The sequence below is a fragment of the Helianthus annuus genome, chromosome 5 (assembly GCF_002127325.2).
Source record: "Helianthus annuus cultivar XRQ/B chromosome 5, HanXRQr2.0-SUNRISE, whole genome shotgun sequence".
Classification (NCBI taxonomy): domain Eukaryota; kingdom Viridiplantae; phylum Streptophyta; class Magnoliopsida; order Asterales; family Asteraceae; genus Helianthus; species Helianthus annuus.
Genome location: NC_035437.2, coordinates 35049879 through 35065731, shown reverse-complemented (window position 1 = coordinate 35065731; position 15853 = coordinate 35049879). Strand labels below are relative to the sequence as shown.

General features: G+C 43.2%; 1 protein-coding gene across 1 annotated transcript; it reads right to left on the bottom strand.

Moving 5' to 3' along the window:
- Positions 1-331: 331 nt before the first annotated feature.
- LOC110942949 (velvet complex subunit B-like) lies at positions 332-799 on the bottom strand. The gene has a single exon (XM_022184711.1). It carries the CDS (start codon positions 797-799, stop codon positions 332-334), a length of 468 nt encoding a protein of 155 aa, XP_022040403.1.
- Positions 800-15853: the final 15054 nt, after the last annotated feature.

The window sequence follows — 15853 nt, the reverse complement described above, 5'->3', positions numbered from 1 at the left end:
TAATTAGAAGGGTGTTACAACCGGTACTAAAAGCTCTTGTGTCATTGGACGACCTCGGTATCTTACCAACACTATACTACGTCCACGATGGGTGCACTTGCCCATATGTGTGTTTAGTGTTAGTAAATATCGTGTTTTATAAATTTAAAAGTTGGTTAAAAGTGTAAAAAGGGCTTAAAATATACATCAAAAATATAATACACTTCACGCACATCAATACAGATGAACAGTAATGTGTTTGGTATGGGGTAATGGAATGGACAAAGAAATAAAATGGATCATTACCATTATGCGATATTGTTTGATTACTATGTGGGAATGAAATGAATCATTAACTTGTGCTATTTAGTAGGCCAGAAACGAAGAAGGAATAAAAGCAGCGATGATGGCGGTTGTGCGTGGTGGCGGTGGTTGGCGGTGACAGCGGCAATGAGTGGCAGTGGTTGGCGGTGGTCGGCGGTGGTTGGCGTGGCGGCGGTGTTTGGTGGCGAGGGTGGTGGTGACGGGTGGCAGTGGTGGTTGGTGGTGGTGCCGGTGGTCGATGGCGGTGCCGGTGTTCAGTGGTGGATGGTGGCGACAATGGTGGTGTTCGGTGGTCGTTGGTGGTGGTGGTGGCGCCGGTGATCGGTGGCGGCAGCGGCGGTGGCGCCAATGTTTGGTGGTGTTGGTTGGTGGCTGTATGGTGTTCGGTGGGGGGGGGCGGAGATTGGCGGTGGGTGGTGGCGGTGGTCGGTGGTATTCTGTGGTGGTGGCGCCGATGTACAGAGGCGGAGGAGGTGGCGATGGTCGGCGGTGGCATTGGTGGTCGATGATGTAGGGTGGCGGTGACGGTGGCAGAGGTGGATGTGGGTGGCTAGTGGTGGTGGTGGGAGGTGTTGGTGATGAAGGTGAGAGAGTGAATGTAATTGTCACACCCCAACCGATGGCGGAATCATCGGGGCATGGCACTGAGCGAAACAGATTGTCCAGAAGTTTCCACAACAACTATCATTACCATTTAGTTAAATAATACGTCCCATACCATATCCCAAACAGTAAAACAAATTATTACAGAATACAACTAGCCAAATACTCTGTTCCGACAACTAAGATTCAAATATAAATAATAAATATTGTTTGTTTGTTTCTAAAGACCCCTAGCTTGACCGCTACAGACAACTATTTGTTGGGGGGCTCTAGAGCTTTATTCTAGCCTCGCTTCCCTAGCAAGTAAACACCTTAAACACCTGTCACATACATTAAAATAAAGTCAATACATATAATGTAAAGGTGAGCATATAAGTTTGATAATAGCATACAGAGTTCGAAATAGTTTACGCATAACCAGCACGTACACAGAGGAAAATGAAGCATGTTAATTATCGACATGGATCTATCGATACCAGTGACTGCGGGTTGACTGTCCGAGACAGTTCGCAATACATGATTACCACCGTAATCCATGCAAGTAATTGTCCTTAACAACCCCCGTGTGAACGGGTGCTGTGTCCAAACTATAGTACTACGTCGTTAAGGCAGGTAGACAACATTCCATGTGTAAACATAACAACAAGCATCCATTTAGTCACGTAATACATGCAGAACGGTTAGCGTTTAAATAGTTGAGTAGTGTGTTCGATTGTGATTTAGATAAGTAACGTATGTAACACCTAAAAGTGCTAAAGCAAAAAGGGTTCGATTATACTCACAGCGATTGATGGATGGATTGAAGGGAGTACTTGAGAGTAGGGTTAGCCTGAATAGTTCGATAGCATAATGATGAGTAACGCGTAGAATGAAAACAAGTGATGATGGGTCGAACAGCCTGGTCGATCGAACTGTAAGTTCGATCGAACGGGTTGTTCGTTCTGTTAAACGGTCCGCTCGGACAGCCTGTTCGATCGGCCGGTGGGCTCGATCGGTTGGACTGTTCGAGTGGATTGTTGCTTCCTTTGAGTAGGATGTGTTTGTGTATGACGGCTTGTCCTTTCGAAGTTTTTGTTATAGTATTTGAGAACACTGAAGTGTCCTTACCTTCCAGGTCGATCGATCGAACGGCCTGTTCGATCGGCCGGCTTAACCGATCGGTTAGGTACTTCAGAATGGGTCCTCAGTGGGATGTCACCTGATCGGACGGCATGTTCGATCGGGTGGCACTCCAATACGTCGAACGAGTTGAAAATCGATTAAGGGTCGAAGCATAGTATCTCATGATCCGAAGAGTAATGTTATCAAAAAGTCGTTCGATCGAACATTACTTCATTCGATACCATACTTCATGAAATTGTCAAAGTGTGGGGCCATGTGCTAGCCGATCGGCTGACCTGGTCGATCGGTTGACATGTCCGATCGGTTGGGCTATTCGTTCGAACAGCCTGTTCGATCGGTTAGCATTCTGACCTGGTCGGCCTGTTCGTCTAACACTTGGCTGTTCTAATTGTCTGATGTTATATCGAGGTATTTTGACAACGAGCTGAACCATGGCACCTTCGTTCTTACTTGTTTCCCCTGCTCAGACAGGAATCACCCAAGTCCGGTCGGTGAACGGTTCGGAACGGGGTTTATAATTTAACCCGAAATCGGTGAACCTCGTAGATAGAACCCGAATCTTGAACCACTCCACCATTAGAATGATTATCGAGTTGGCTCAAGCTCCGTTTCTACCGGTTTGAAGACATTGAGTGTAAAAAAGTTGAAAGAAAGTTGGAAATCCTTCTTTCAATCCTTCACACCATGTAAATGTTCAGATCTGTGATAGATCTTAGCTTGTTTATGTGGAAATCGGCTAGATCCAAGTGATTCTTGGTGGGTTGAGGCCAAAACATGAAGTTCTTGAAGAACACCATGATGACATCATCCTAGAACACTTAGATCTTGATGATTCCACGGTTAGAAATCAAGATTTGAAAGATAGAAAGGTGTAGGGTTAGAAATCAAGTTGAGTAGTGTGTTCGATTGTGATTTAGATAAGTATCGTGTGACAACTCGAATTTCCAAGACTCTTATTTCGCATTTATTGCACGTTAACTGTTTGTGTAGTTAATTATTTGCACAATTAGTTGCTATGGAATTGTATTCGTTTTGATGCAATGAATTGTATTGTGTGATTGTGCATGGTTGTTTGTTAATTATGAAAGACTTGTCAATTATATATACTTGGTGGTGAAACTGTGAAATTGTTGTGGGATGGTGTACTTGTGTAAAATATGATACTTAGGGATGTATAGAGAAATTAGTGAAACTCTAATCATATTAACCCTAATCCTTCACTAAACCTCACACAAAAACCAAAGCACGTACTATTATTCTCTAATCCCTTGGCAATCATCATCACCATCATCTTTGGCACAAGATATTCATCACTCTTGATTCCTCTCTTTCTCTAGAACCATTCAAGGTAATTGTTATTTGATTATTGTAATCCTTGTAAACCCTAATTGATTGCTTGATTATTATCAATTCTTGAATCTTGTAATACTTGAAAACCCTAGTTCTTCATATGATACTTTCTGTGATCATTGATTGGATTCTGATTATGATGATAATGATATTGAATAGTCATTTAATCGATTGCCTGGTGATTTTAGAATACATGAATGTTTTGATAATTGGATTGATGCTAGACTCACATAATGTAATTAGGGTTTTTGATCGCATGAATATTGAAGTGTAACTGTTGTGATTCTGTGAATTGTCTGGGAAATCACGCATGTTGTTAGTCCGTGGTTTAGGTCAGAGTTTTGGATTGAATTGTCTGAGTTTTAATCCATGAAATATTACCCGAACTTGTTAGTGATCAAGAGTCTGAGGTTTGTAATTGTTGTGTTGTCCGATCTTTGATACACATGAACATTGTCTGAGTTTGTCATAAGGACCATAAGGTCCGACTTATATGGACATCAAGATGTCCGAATTTTATAGGGATTAAGGGGTCCGATGTTCACTTCATTTTAATGTTGTCCGAAGTTTATATGTATTAGAGATGCCCGAGTTTTATATATAGCACATCATGAATGTCCGATCTTTAACCTTAGTAAGGGGAGTCCGAGCTTTTGCAAGGGGACCTTTGGTCCGAGTTTTGTTTGTAGGAGGGGTGGTCCGACCTTTGTGACCCCCACATGCTTGGTCCGACTTTTTGACCCTCACCCACACATGTCCGAGTTTTAACCCCCAAGCCCCCCTGTCCGATGTTTAAACCCCCCCTGTCTTGTTTGGTCTGACTTTTATGAAGGGATACCCCCCCCCCTCTTGTCCGACTTCTTGCATAACACAAGGGGATCCGAACTTTTGTTCAATTAAGGTGGTCCGAACTTTTAATAAGATACATGTAGTCCGACTTTCATGCTTATGCTTGTTGTCTGAGTTTTGGGGGGGAGGGATTGTTGGTCTGATGTGATGTTAACCCTGTTATCTGCACGTAACCCTGTTAAGTTTGTAACGCAGTAGAACATGTAAACCATTGATAAGATGTAAGTTGTGAACTCTAATTGTTTGTTAACTCTCTTAAGTCAACAAGTACAGTTAACTCAATATTCCTGTTACATGTGTTAACCATGATAAGTGTAATAGTTCCGCAAAAACATGTTATCTCGTTAAGCATGATGATTTGTTAAACACGACGACCCTGTTAATTGTATTACTGAATAACCTAGTATGCATTAACAAAGAACAATATCGTATGTGATACATGATGTTAACTGTCGAACGCTTTATGATATAGATTACTTGCGTATTAATACGAACATGAACTAATTTATTGCACGTGCACACAATAGGACTTGACTGATTACTTGTGAGTGTATAACTTAGCATACCGAGCAAACCAAGGTGAGTTCACACAACCAAGGCATGGGGTTCCCAGGGTGGGAATGGGGCATGGGGTTCCCAGGGTGGGAATGGGATTGATTTATTTATTTGTACTTCTCTAGATAATGGAACGTAGTGATATGATCCTCGGGTGAGGAAGGTGATTGGTTAAGATACTGCTAGACTAGTGATGCTTATAGAACTGATCTTCGCACACACGCCGGGATTGGCTGCGATAATATGACTGATCTTCGCACACATGCCAGGGTTGGCTGCGATAATATGACTAATCTTTGCACACATGCCTAGAAAGGCTGCGAACTATACACTAAAACTTCGCACAGGTGCCGGGTGGCCGCGATACGAACATACCTAGTCTAGAATACTTGAGAACTTTTCTTAATCTTCGCATACATGCCTAGAGGGCCGCGATACGAACTAATATGATACATGACTTAATGAACGAACACAAGGCTTACTATACTATTACAATTGCTGAACTATTAACTGTGAACTCGCTCAACTAGTTGTTGATCCTCTGTTACATGCCTTGCAGGTCGTTAGATACATGGAGCTTGCACAGGGAGGAGCTGGTCGTTGTGGAGTATGGATTCGTGGATGTTTTGTCACACGTTATAACACTTGAATTTATTACATACATTGGGTTTTCATATTATGCTTCCGCTACTTAACTATGTTTGGTTTGAACATCAATTGTATTGAATTGGGTTTTACGAACTACTTTGATTATTATATACTATGTTTAATATGATTGATGGCTTGATCCTGGTCAGTCACGCTCCCAAGCGGTGATACTCCGCAGGTGGATTTTGGGGGTGTGACAGATTGGTATCAGAGCCATTGGTTATAGAGAACTTGGTTTTAATATGGGAAAACGTTTTTATTAAAACCAGACTATAACCAGAACAGTGCTCTCAACGATCCACAACGACGCTTCGCTCCACGTGCAAGACTCAACATCCTAGGTAATAAGGTTTATGTTTATTGCCTACTTGCTAGAATTACATAGAACTTTGCTCGTAGTATGCTTAGATTACATTGCTCACTATTTGTTATTGCTTGAAAACACTTGTGTGCTTACACTCTTCTGTCATCGCACTATTCGCGAACCTTTCTCACTTATGTTGCCTTTGATGTGAAGATCAATGGCCGGACGAATTAACATGACACAAGCCCAGTTGACGGCTTTCGTTAATGAACAAGTTGCTGTGGCACTTGCAGCTGCTCAAGCAGGTAGTATACCCTGCAGTTAAACTCACACTAGGATCTTTAGATCCTACATTAACTCTTGTGTTTAACCTTGTCCTATTCGTACACAATAGGTCAACACGCTCAGCAGCCCGTCTGCACTTTCAAGAACTTTATGGATTGTCGTCCTGGCACATTTAGTGGCACTGAAGGAGCGGTTGGACTCCTCCACTGGTTTGAAAAGCTCGAGTCTGTGTTCGAGATGTGTGAATGCCCTGAGGCTCGCAGGGTCAAGTATGCCACTGGTACTTTAGAGGGGATTGCTCTAACTTGGTGGAACGCGCAAGTGCAGATCTTAGGGTTGGCAGCTGCTAACGCCACCCCTTGGAATGACTTCAAGGAACTGATTAAACGTGAATACTGCACTCGAGAAGACATCCACAAGCTGGAAGATGAGTTCTATCATTTGAAAATGACTGGGTCAGAGATTGAAGCTTACACTAAACGGTCGAACGAGCTGGCCGTGTTGTGTCCAACTATGGTGGACCCTCCAATCAAGCGCATTGAGTTGTATCTCAAGGGGTTAGCGCCAGAAATCCAGAGCCATGTGACATCGGCTAATCTTGATAATATCCAGGCTATTCAGCGCCTTGCTCATCGTATTACGGATCAGACGGTGGAACAGAACAAGCTGCCAAAACGCATCAGGGCTATCACTACTGCTGCTACTACTTATGCTACTCCCAATGACAACAAGAGAAAATGGGAGGGGGATTCCAGCAGGGGATCAGTTTCTGTTCAGTCCCAAGCACAGCAACGTAAGACAAACGACTACCAGAATCCGAGTCAGCAGACATCAGGCAGTCAGGGGCAGGGTGGATATCGGGGAATTCACCCACTGTGTAATGAGTTTAACAGACACCACAGCGGGCGGTGTCGTAAAGAACGATGTCAGAGATGTCTCAAGTTAGGGCATGAAGCTAAAGACTGCAGGAGTTCACGACCTGCAAATCAGAATCAGCAACACCCACCACCAGCTCCACAGAACCAGCATCAGCAGCAGCATCAGCGGGGTAACAGGAGATGTTTTCAGTGTGGGGCTGAAGGTCATTTCAAGCGTGATTGTCCCCAGTTGAACCAGGATCGCAATAACAATAACAACAACAACAACCAGGGCAATGGGAACAACAACGGTGGGAACAACAACGGCAATGAAGCAAGGGGTCGTGCATTTCTGTTGGGGCAGGGTGATGCCAGAAATGATCCCAACGTCGTTATGGGTAAGTTTCTTCTCGACGATATTTATGTTACTGTTTTGTTTGATTCGGGTGCGGATATGAGTTATATGTCTTTGAAAATGAGTAAATTGTTAAAACGTACACCAACACCCCTAAACACCAAACATGTCGTAGAGCTAGCAAACGGTAAAAGTGTAGAGGCCACACAGATAGTTAAGGGTTGTAGCATTGTCTTAGCTGGTCAGACTTTCTCCATCGACCTCATTCCTATAGTTTTGGGTAGTTTCGACATCGTCATCGGCATGGATTGGTTATCCAAGCAGCAAGCAGAGATCCTATGTAAGGAGAAGGTCATTCGTATTCCTCGTTCGGGTAAAGAACCTCTCGAAGTTCAAGGCGACAAGAGTGGTGCTGTGGTTGGCATCATCTCTTTCTTGAAGGCTCAGAAATGTTTACGAAAGGGTCATACGGCTATCTTGGCACTAGTTACTGATGCAGCTGCGAAAGAGAAAAGAATTGAGGATATTCCAGTTGTACGCGAATTTCCTCAAGTGTTTCCAGAAGATTTACCTGGTCTACCGCCTCATCGCCAGGTCGAGTTTCAAGTTGAGCTAGCTCCAGGAGCAGCACCTATAGCACGCGCACCGTATCGTTTAGCTCCAACTGAACTGGAAGAATTGTCTAAGCAACTACAAGAGCTCTTGGATAAGGGCTTTATTCGTCCAAGCTCTTCGCCTTGGGGAGCTCCAGTACTATTCGTGAAAAAGAAGGATGGCACTTTCAGAATGTGCATAGATTACCGTGAACTGAACAAGGTCACAGTGAAGAACCGCTATCCTCTTCCTCGTATTGATGACTTATTCGACCAGTTGCAAGGGTCGAGCTACTACTCCAAGATTGATCTAAGGTCTGGTTATCATCAGCTGAGAGTCTGGGATGAGGACGTTTCCAAGACAGCATTCAGAACTCGCTACGGTCACTACGAGTTTCTAGTCATGCCTTTTGGGCTGACGAACGCGCCTGCAGTTTTTATGGATCTTATGAACAGCGTGTGCAAACCCTATCTTGACAAGTTCGTCATTGTCTTCATCGACGACATTCTAATCTACTCCAAGAGTCAGGAGGAACACGAGCAGCACTTACGTCTTATCTTGGAACTTCTTCGAAAGGAACAATTGTACGCCAAGTTTTCAAAATGCGACTTCTGGCTTCGTGAAGTCCACTTCTTAGGCCATGTGGTGAACAGGGATGGGATTCATGTCGATCCATCCAAGGTAGATTCGATCAGGAACTGGCCTGCACCGCGTACACCAACAGAAATACGCCAATTCTTGGGTTTGGCGGGGTACTACAGACGGTTCATTAAGGATTTCTCCAAGATCGCACAGCCGCTTACGCTACTGACACAGAAAGGTGTCACCTACCGCTGGGGAGATTCCCAGTAAACCGCTTTCCAGTACCTAAAGGATAGGCTTTGCAGTGCACCTATTCTCTCACTGCCAGAGGGCACGGACGATTTTGTAGTTTATTGTGACGCATCGATACAGGGGCTTGGTTGTGTATTGATGCAGCGGGATAAAGTTATTGCCTATGCTTCGCGACAACTCAAGGTTCATGAACGGAACTACATGACGCACGATTTAGAGCTGGGAGCTGTTGTTTTCGCGCTTAAGATATGGTGACACTACCTGTACGGTACCAAGTGCACTATTTACACCGATCACATGAGTCTCGAGCATATCTTCAAGCAGAAGGAATTGAACATGCGTCAACGACGGTAGGTCGAGTTACTTAATGATTACGAATGCGCCATCAAGTACCATCCAGGCAAAGCCAACGTTGTGGCAGACGCTTTCAGTCGGAAAGACACTCTACCTAGGCGTGTACGAGCTTTGCAGCTCACTATTCAGTCCAATCTTCCTGCACAAATACGAGATGCTCAGGTGGAAGCATTGAAACCAGAAAACGTCAGGGCTGAAGCCTTACGCGGCTCAAGGCAACGATTAGAACAGAAGGAAGACGACGCCTACTATGTAACAGGACGTATTTGGGTCCCACTGTATGGCGGTTTACGAGAACTTGTGATGGATGAAGCACACAAGTCTCGCTACTCAATACATCCAGGGTCGGATAAAATGTACCACGATCTCAAAACAACATATTGGTGGCCTAGCATGAAAGCCCACATCGCTACTTACGTCGGCAAGTGTTTGACTTGTGCAAAAGTCAAAGTGGAGTATCAGAAACCAGCGTGCCTACTTCAACAACCCAGGATACCACAGTGGAAATGGAAAGAAATTTCCATGGATTTTGTTACTGGCCTGCCTAGATCCCAGCGTGGGAATGATACTATATGGGTGATCGTGGATCGACTCACCAAGTCTGCACACTTCCTGGCTATTAAGGAAACGGATAAGTTCTCCACTCTCGCAGACGTTTATCTTAAAGAAGTTGTTTCGAGGCACGGGGTGCCCACCTCCATCATTTCGGATCGGGATGCACGCTTCACGTCAGAGCTATGGCAAGCGATGCACAAATCTTTCGGCTCACGGTTAGACATGAGCACAGCGTATCATCCTCAGACGGATGGGCAGTCTGAGCGAACGATCCAGACTCTTGAAGACATGCTTCGGGCATGTGTTATTGATTTCGGAAACGGCTGGGAAAAGCATCTCCCTTTGGTGGAGTTTTCGTATAATAACAGTTATCACACCAGCATACAAGCCGCTCCATTCGAGGCATTTTACGGACGTAAATGCCGGTCACCTCTCTGTTGGGCAGAGGTGGGGGATAGTCAGATCACGGGTCCAGAGATTATAGTGGACGCCACGGAAAAGATTGCACAGATACGACAACGCATGGCGGCAGCACGCGACCGTCAGAAAGCCTACGCGGACAAGCGTAGGAAGCCTTTGGAATTTCAGGTCGGAGACCGGGTTTTACTTAAAGTCTCACCCTGGAAGGGTGTGGTTCGTTTTGGCAAACGGGGCAAACTAAATCCGCGGTATGTCGGACCGTTCGAGATCATTGAGAAAATAGGCAAAGTGGCCTACAAGCTAAACCTACCAGCTGAACTCGGTGCAGTTCACAATGTATTTCACGTGTCGAATCTGAAGAAGTGCCTGTCAGATGAGACCCTCATAGTTCCTTTTAAGGAACTCACTATCGACGAGCGGTTGCAGTTTGTCGAGGAACCAGTTGAAATCACGGACCGGGATGTTAAGGTCCTCAAACACAAGAGAATCCCTCTTGTCCGAGTTCGTTGGAACTCCAAACGTGGCCCAGAGTACACCTGGGAACGCGAAGACCAGATGACAGAAAAGTACCCCCAGTTATTCGGAACCAATGCAACCACTACTGAGACTGAAGCTACTACTGCGGAATTTCGGGACGAAATTCCAAATCAACGGGGGGATGATGTGACACCCCAGGAAAACCAGTAAATGATACAACTCACCTAGCTTCCTCAGTAACCGCATGCTAAATTTCGGGACGAAATTTCTTTCAAGTTGGGGATAATGTGACAACTTGAATTTCCAAGACTCTTATTTCGCATTTATTGCACGTTAACTGTTTGTGTAGTTAATTATTTGCACAATTAGTTGCTATGGAATTGTATTCGTTTTGATGCAATGAATTGTATTGTGTGATTGTGCATGGTTGTTTGTTAATTATGAAAGACTTGTCAATTATATATACTTGGTGGTGAAACTGTGAAATTGTTGTGGGATGGTGTACTTGTGTAAAATATGATACTTAGGGATGTATAGAGAAATTAGTGAAACTCTAATCATATTAACCCTAATCCTTCACTAAACCTCACACAAAAACCAAAGCACGTACTATTATTCTCTAATCCCTTGGCAATCATCATCACCATCATCTTTGGCACAAGATATTCATCACTCTTGATTCCTCTCTTTCTCTAGAACCATTCAAGGTAATTGTTATTTGATTATTGTAATCCTTGTAAACCCTAATTGATTGCTTGATTATTATCAATTCTTGAATCTTGTAATACTTGAAAACCCTAGTTCTTCATATGATACTTTCTGTGATCATTGATTGGATTCTGATTATGATGATAATGATATTGAATAGTCATTTAATCGATTGCCTGGTGATTTTAGAATACATGAATGTTTTGATAATTGGATTGATGCTAGACTGACATAATGTAATTAGGGTTTTTGATCGCATGAATATTGAAGTGTAACTGTTGTGATTCTGTGAATTGTCTGGGAAATCACGCATGTTGTTAGTCCGTGGTTTAGGTCAGAGTTTTGGATTGAATTGTCTGAGTTTTAATCCATGAAATATTACCCGAACTTGTTAGTGATCAAGAGTATGAGGTTTGTAATTGTTGTGTTGTCCGATCTTTGATACACATGAACATTGTCTGAGTTTGTTATAAGGACCCTAAGGTCCGACTTATATGGACATCAAGATGTCCGAATTTTATAGGGATTAAGGGGTCCGATGTTCACTTCATTTTAATGTTGTCCGAAGTTTATATGTATTAGAGATGCCCGAGTTTTATATATAGCACATCATGAATGTCCGATCTTTAACCTTAGTAAGGGGAGTCCGAGCTTTTGCAAGGGGACCTTTGGTCCGAGTTTTGTTTGTAGGAGGGGTGGTCCGACCTTTGTGACCCCCACATGCTTGGTCCGACTTTTTGACCCTCACCCACACATGTCCGAGTTTTAACCCCCAAGCCCCCCTGTCCGATGTTTAAACCCCCCCCCTGTCTTGTTTGGTCCGACTTTTATGAAGGGATACCCCCCCCTTGTCCGACTTCTTGCATAACACAAGGGGATCCGAACTTTTGTTCAATTAAGGTGGTCCGAACTTTTAATAAGATACATGTAGTCCGACTTTCATGCTTATGCTTGTTGTCTGAGTTTTGGGGGGGAGGGATTGTTGGTCTGATGTGATGTTAACCCTGTTATCTGCACGTAACCCTGTTAAGTTTGTAACGCAGTAGAACATGTAAACCATTGATAAGATGTAAGTTGTGAACTCTAATTGTTTGTTAACTCTCTTAAGTCAACTAGTACAGTTAAGTCAATATTCCTGTTACATGTGTTAACCATGATAAGTGTAATAGTTCCGCAAAAACATGTTATCTCGTTAAGCATGATGATTTGTTAAACACGACGACCCTGTTAATTGTATTACTGAATAACCTAGTATGCATTAACAAAGAACAATATCGTATGTGATACATGATGTTAACTGTCGAACGCTTTATGATATAGATTACTTGCGTATTAATACGAACATGAACTAATTTATTGCACGTGCACACAATAGGACTTGACTGATTACTTGTGAGTGCATAACTTAGCATACCGAGCAAACCAAGGTGAGTTCACACAGCCAAGGCGTGGGGTTCCCAGGGTGGGAATGGGATTGATTTATTTATTTGTACTTCTCTAGATAATGGAACGTAGTGATATGATCCTCGGGTGAGGAAGGTGATTGGTTAAGATACTGCTAGACTAGTGATGCTTATAGAACTGATCTTCGCACACACGCCGGGATTGGCTGCGATAATATGACTGATCTTCGCACACATGCCAGGGTTGGCTGCGATAATATGACTAATCTTCGCACACATGCCTAGAAAGGCTGCGAACTATACACTAAAACTTCGCACAGGTGCCGGGTGGCCGCGATACGAACATACCTAGTCTAGAATACTTGAGAACTTTTCTTAATCTTCGCATACATGCCTAGAGGGCCGCGATACGAACTAATACGATACATGACTTAATGAACGAACACTAGGCTTACTATACTATTACAATTGCTGAACTATTAACTGTGAACTCGCTCAACTAGTTGTTGATCCTCTGTTACATGCCTTGCAGGTCGTTAGATACATGGAGCTTTCACAGGGAGGAGCTGGTCGTTGTGGAGTATGGATTCGTGGATGTTTTGTTACACGTTATAACACTTGAATTTATTACATACATTGGGTTTTCATATTATGCTTCCGCTACTTAACTATGTTTGGTTTGAACATCAATTGTATTGAATTGGGTTTTACGAACTACTTTGATTATTATATACTATGTTTAATATGATTGATGGCTTGATCCTGGTCAGTCACGCTCCCAAGCGGTGATACTCCGCAGGTGGATTTTGGGGGTGTGACATATCGTATGTAACATCCCAGAACACTTAGATCTTGATGATTTCACGATTAGAAATCAAGTTGAGTAGTGTGTTCGATTGTGATTTAGATAAGTAACGTATGTAACACCCAAAAGTGCTAAAGCAAAAAGGGTTCGAGTATACTCACAGCGATTGATTGATGGATTGAAGGGAGCGCTTGAGAGTAGGGTTAGCCTGAATAGTTCGATAGCATAATGATGAGTAACACGTAGAATGAAAACAAGTGATGATGGGTCGAACAACCTGGTCGATCGAACTATAAGTTCGATCGAACGGGTTGTTCATCTGGTTAGACGGTCCGTTCGGACAGCCTGTTCGATAGGCCGGTGGGCTCGATCGGTTGGACTGTTCGAGTGGATTGTTTCTTCCTTTGAGTAGGATGTGTTTGTGTATGATAGCTTGTCCTTTCTAAGTTTTCGTTGTAGTATTTGAGAACATTGAAGTGTCCTTACCTTCCAGGTCGATTGATCGAACGGCCTGTTCGATCGGCCGGCGTAACCGATCGGTTAGGTACTTCAGAATGGGTCCTCAGTGGGATGTCACCTGATCGGACGACATGTTCGATCGGGTAGCATTCCAATACGTCGAACGAGTTGAAAATCTATTAAGGGTTGAAGCATAGTATCTCATGATCCGAAGAGTAATGTTATCAAACAGTCGTTCGATTGATCATTACTTCGTTCGATACCATACTTCATGAAATTGTCAAAGTGTGGGGCCATGTGCTAGCCGATCGGCTGGCCTGGTCAATCGGCTGACATGTCCGATCGGTTGGGTTGTTCGTTCAAATAGCCTGTTCGATCGGTCAGCATTCTGACCTGGTCGGCCTGTTCATCTAACACTTGGCTGTTCTGATTTTCTGATATTATATCGAGGTATTTTGACAACGAGCTGAACCATGGCACCTTCGTTCTTACTTGTTTCCCCTGCTCGGACAGGAATCACCCAAGTCCGGTCGGTGAACGGTTCGGAACGGGGTTTATAGTTTAACCCGAAATCGGTGAACCTCGTAGATAGAACCCGAATCTTGAACCACTCCACCATTAGAATGATTAGCGAGTTGGCTCAAGCTCCGTTTCTACCGGTTTGAAGACATTGAGTGTAAAAGAGTTGAAAGAAAGTTGGAAATCCTTCTTTCAATCCTTCACACCATGTAAATGTTCAGATCTGTGATAGATCTTAGCTTGTTTATGTGGAAATCGGCTAGATCCAAGTGATTCTTGGTGGGTTGAGGCCAAAACGTGAAGTTCTTGAAGAACACCATGATGGCATCATCCTAGAACACTTAGATCTTGATGATTTCGCGGTTAGAAATCAAGATTTGAAAGATAGAAAGGTGTAGGAGCGTGTATTGATCAAGAAAGTACAAGATTTAAGATGAAATCTTACCGGGATTGAGAGAAATCTGAGAAATAGTGAAGAACACGAGCTGGTCGGTCAGAGGGTTTCCAAAAGTGGAAAGAATGACAATGACAGGCCTATTTATAGGCTTCCAAAAGAGGAAAGGGCTGGCCGATCGGCCAGGCATCCCGATCGGACAGCCTGCTCGATCGGACAGTCCGTCCGATCGGCTGGGCTGTTCGATCGGCTGACAGCCTGATCGATCAACAGCCTGCGTTGAGCGTTCGGTGCGACGATTTCTGATATTTCGATTTCGATTGAAGACGATACGAGTACGATAGAGTTTCCTATTCAAATTACTTTTAATCCCAACCACTATATCTACATACAAGCATCTATATCTCGCATTATCCTTTCGCTACCATTCATCATAATTCGATTTCGATTGAGTTCGATTGAGTTTCGAGTTTCAATTCGATTGATCACCACACATAACATAAAGTAAGTACGCACAGATAACACGTAAGGCACACACACACACACACACGTAATATGACACCAAATTCGCATAATTCGAGTTTCGAGTTCGATTGATGATTCGTTTAGCTTGATTATTGATTGATTGGCTTTATCGCATTGTTACTTCCTACTATTCACAGCCGTAAAGCGTTTCGCGTCGATTAAACATTCGACTACTTCGATTCCTTTGATTGACAACACTTACTCCACATAATACAAATAATAAAACATAAAATAGACTAATCACAGTCAAAGAAGTCAAACTTGACTTGGACTTTGACTTTGACTTTGACATTCGAAAACACGGGGTGTTACAGCCTCCTCTTGTTTAGGGAATTTCGTCCCGAAATTAGGCTGAAAGCTGCACTGCACCGTGAATTGTGACAACCCTCATAATTACATGTATCCGTATGATTAATTAATATTAAATTGTGCTTATTGATTGTGCAGAAAAATTGACTAAATGATCCTGTATGCTTTTTTATGTGTTGAGAATTAATTGTGTTACAAAAGATGCATAAAAGACACTATACGGTACAATTTAACACATTAACGGAATGGTACTTAACCGAACAACC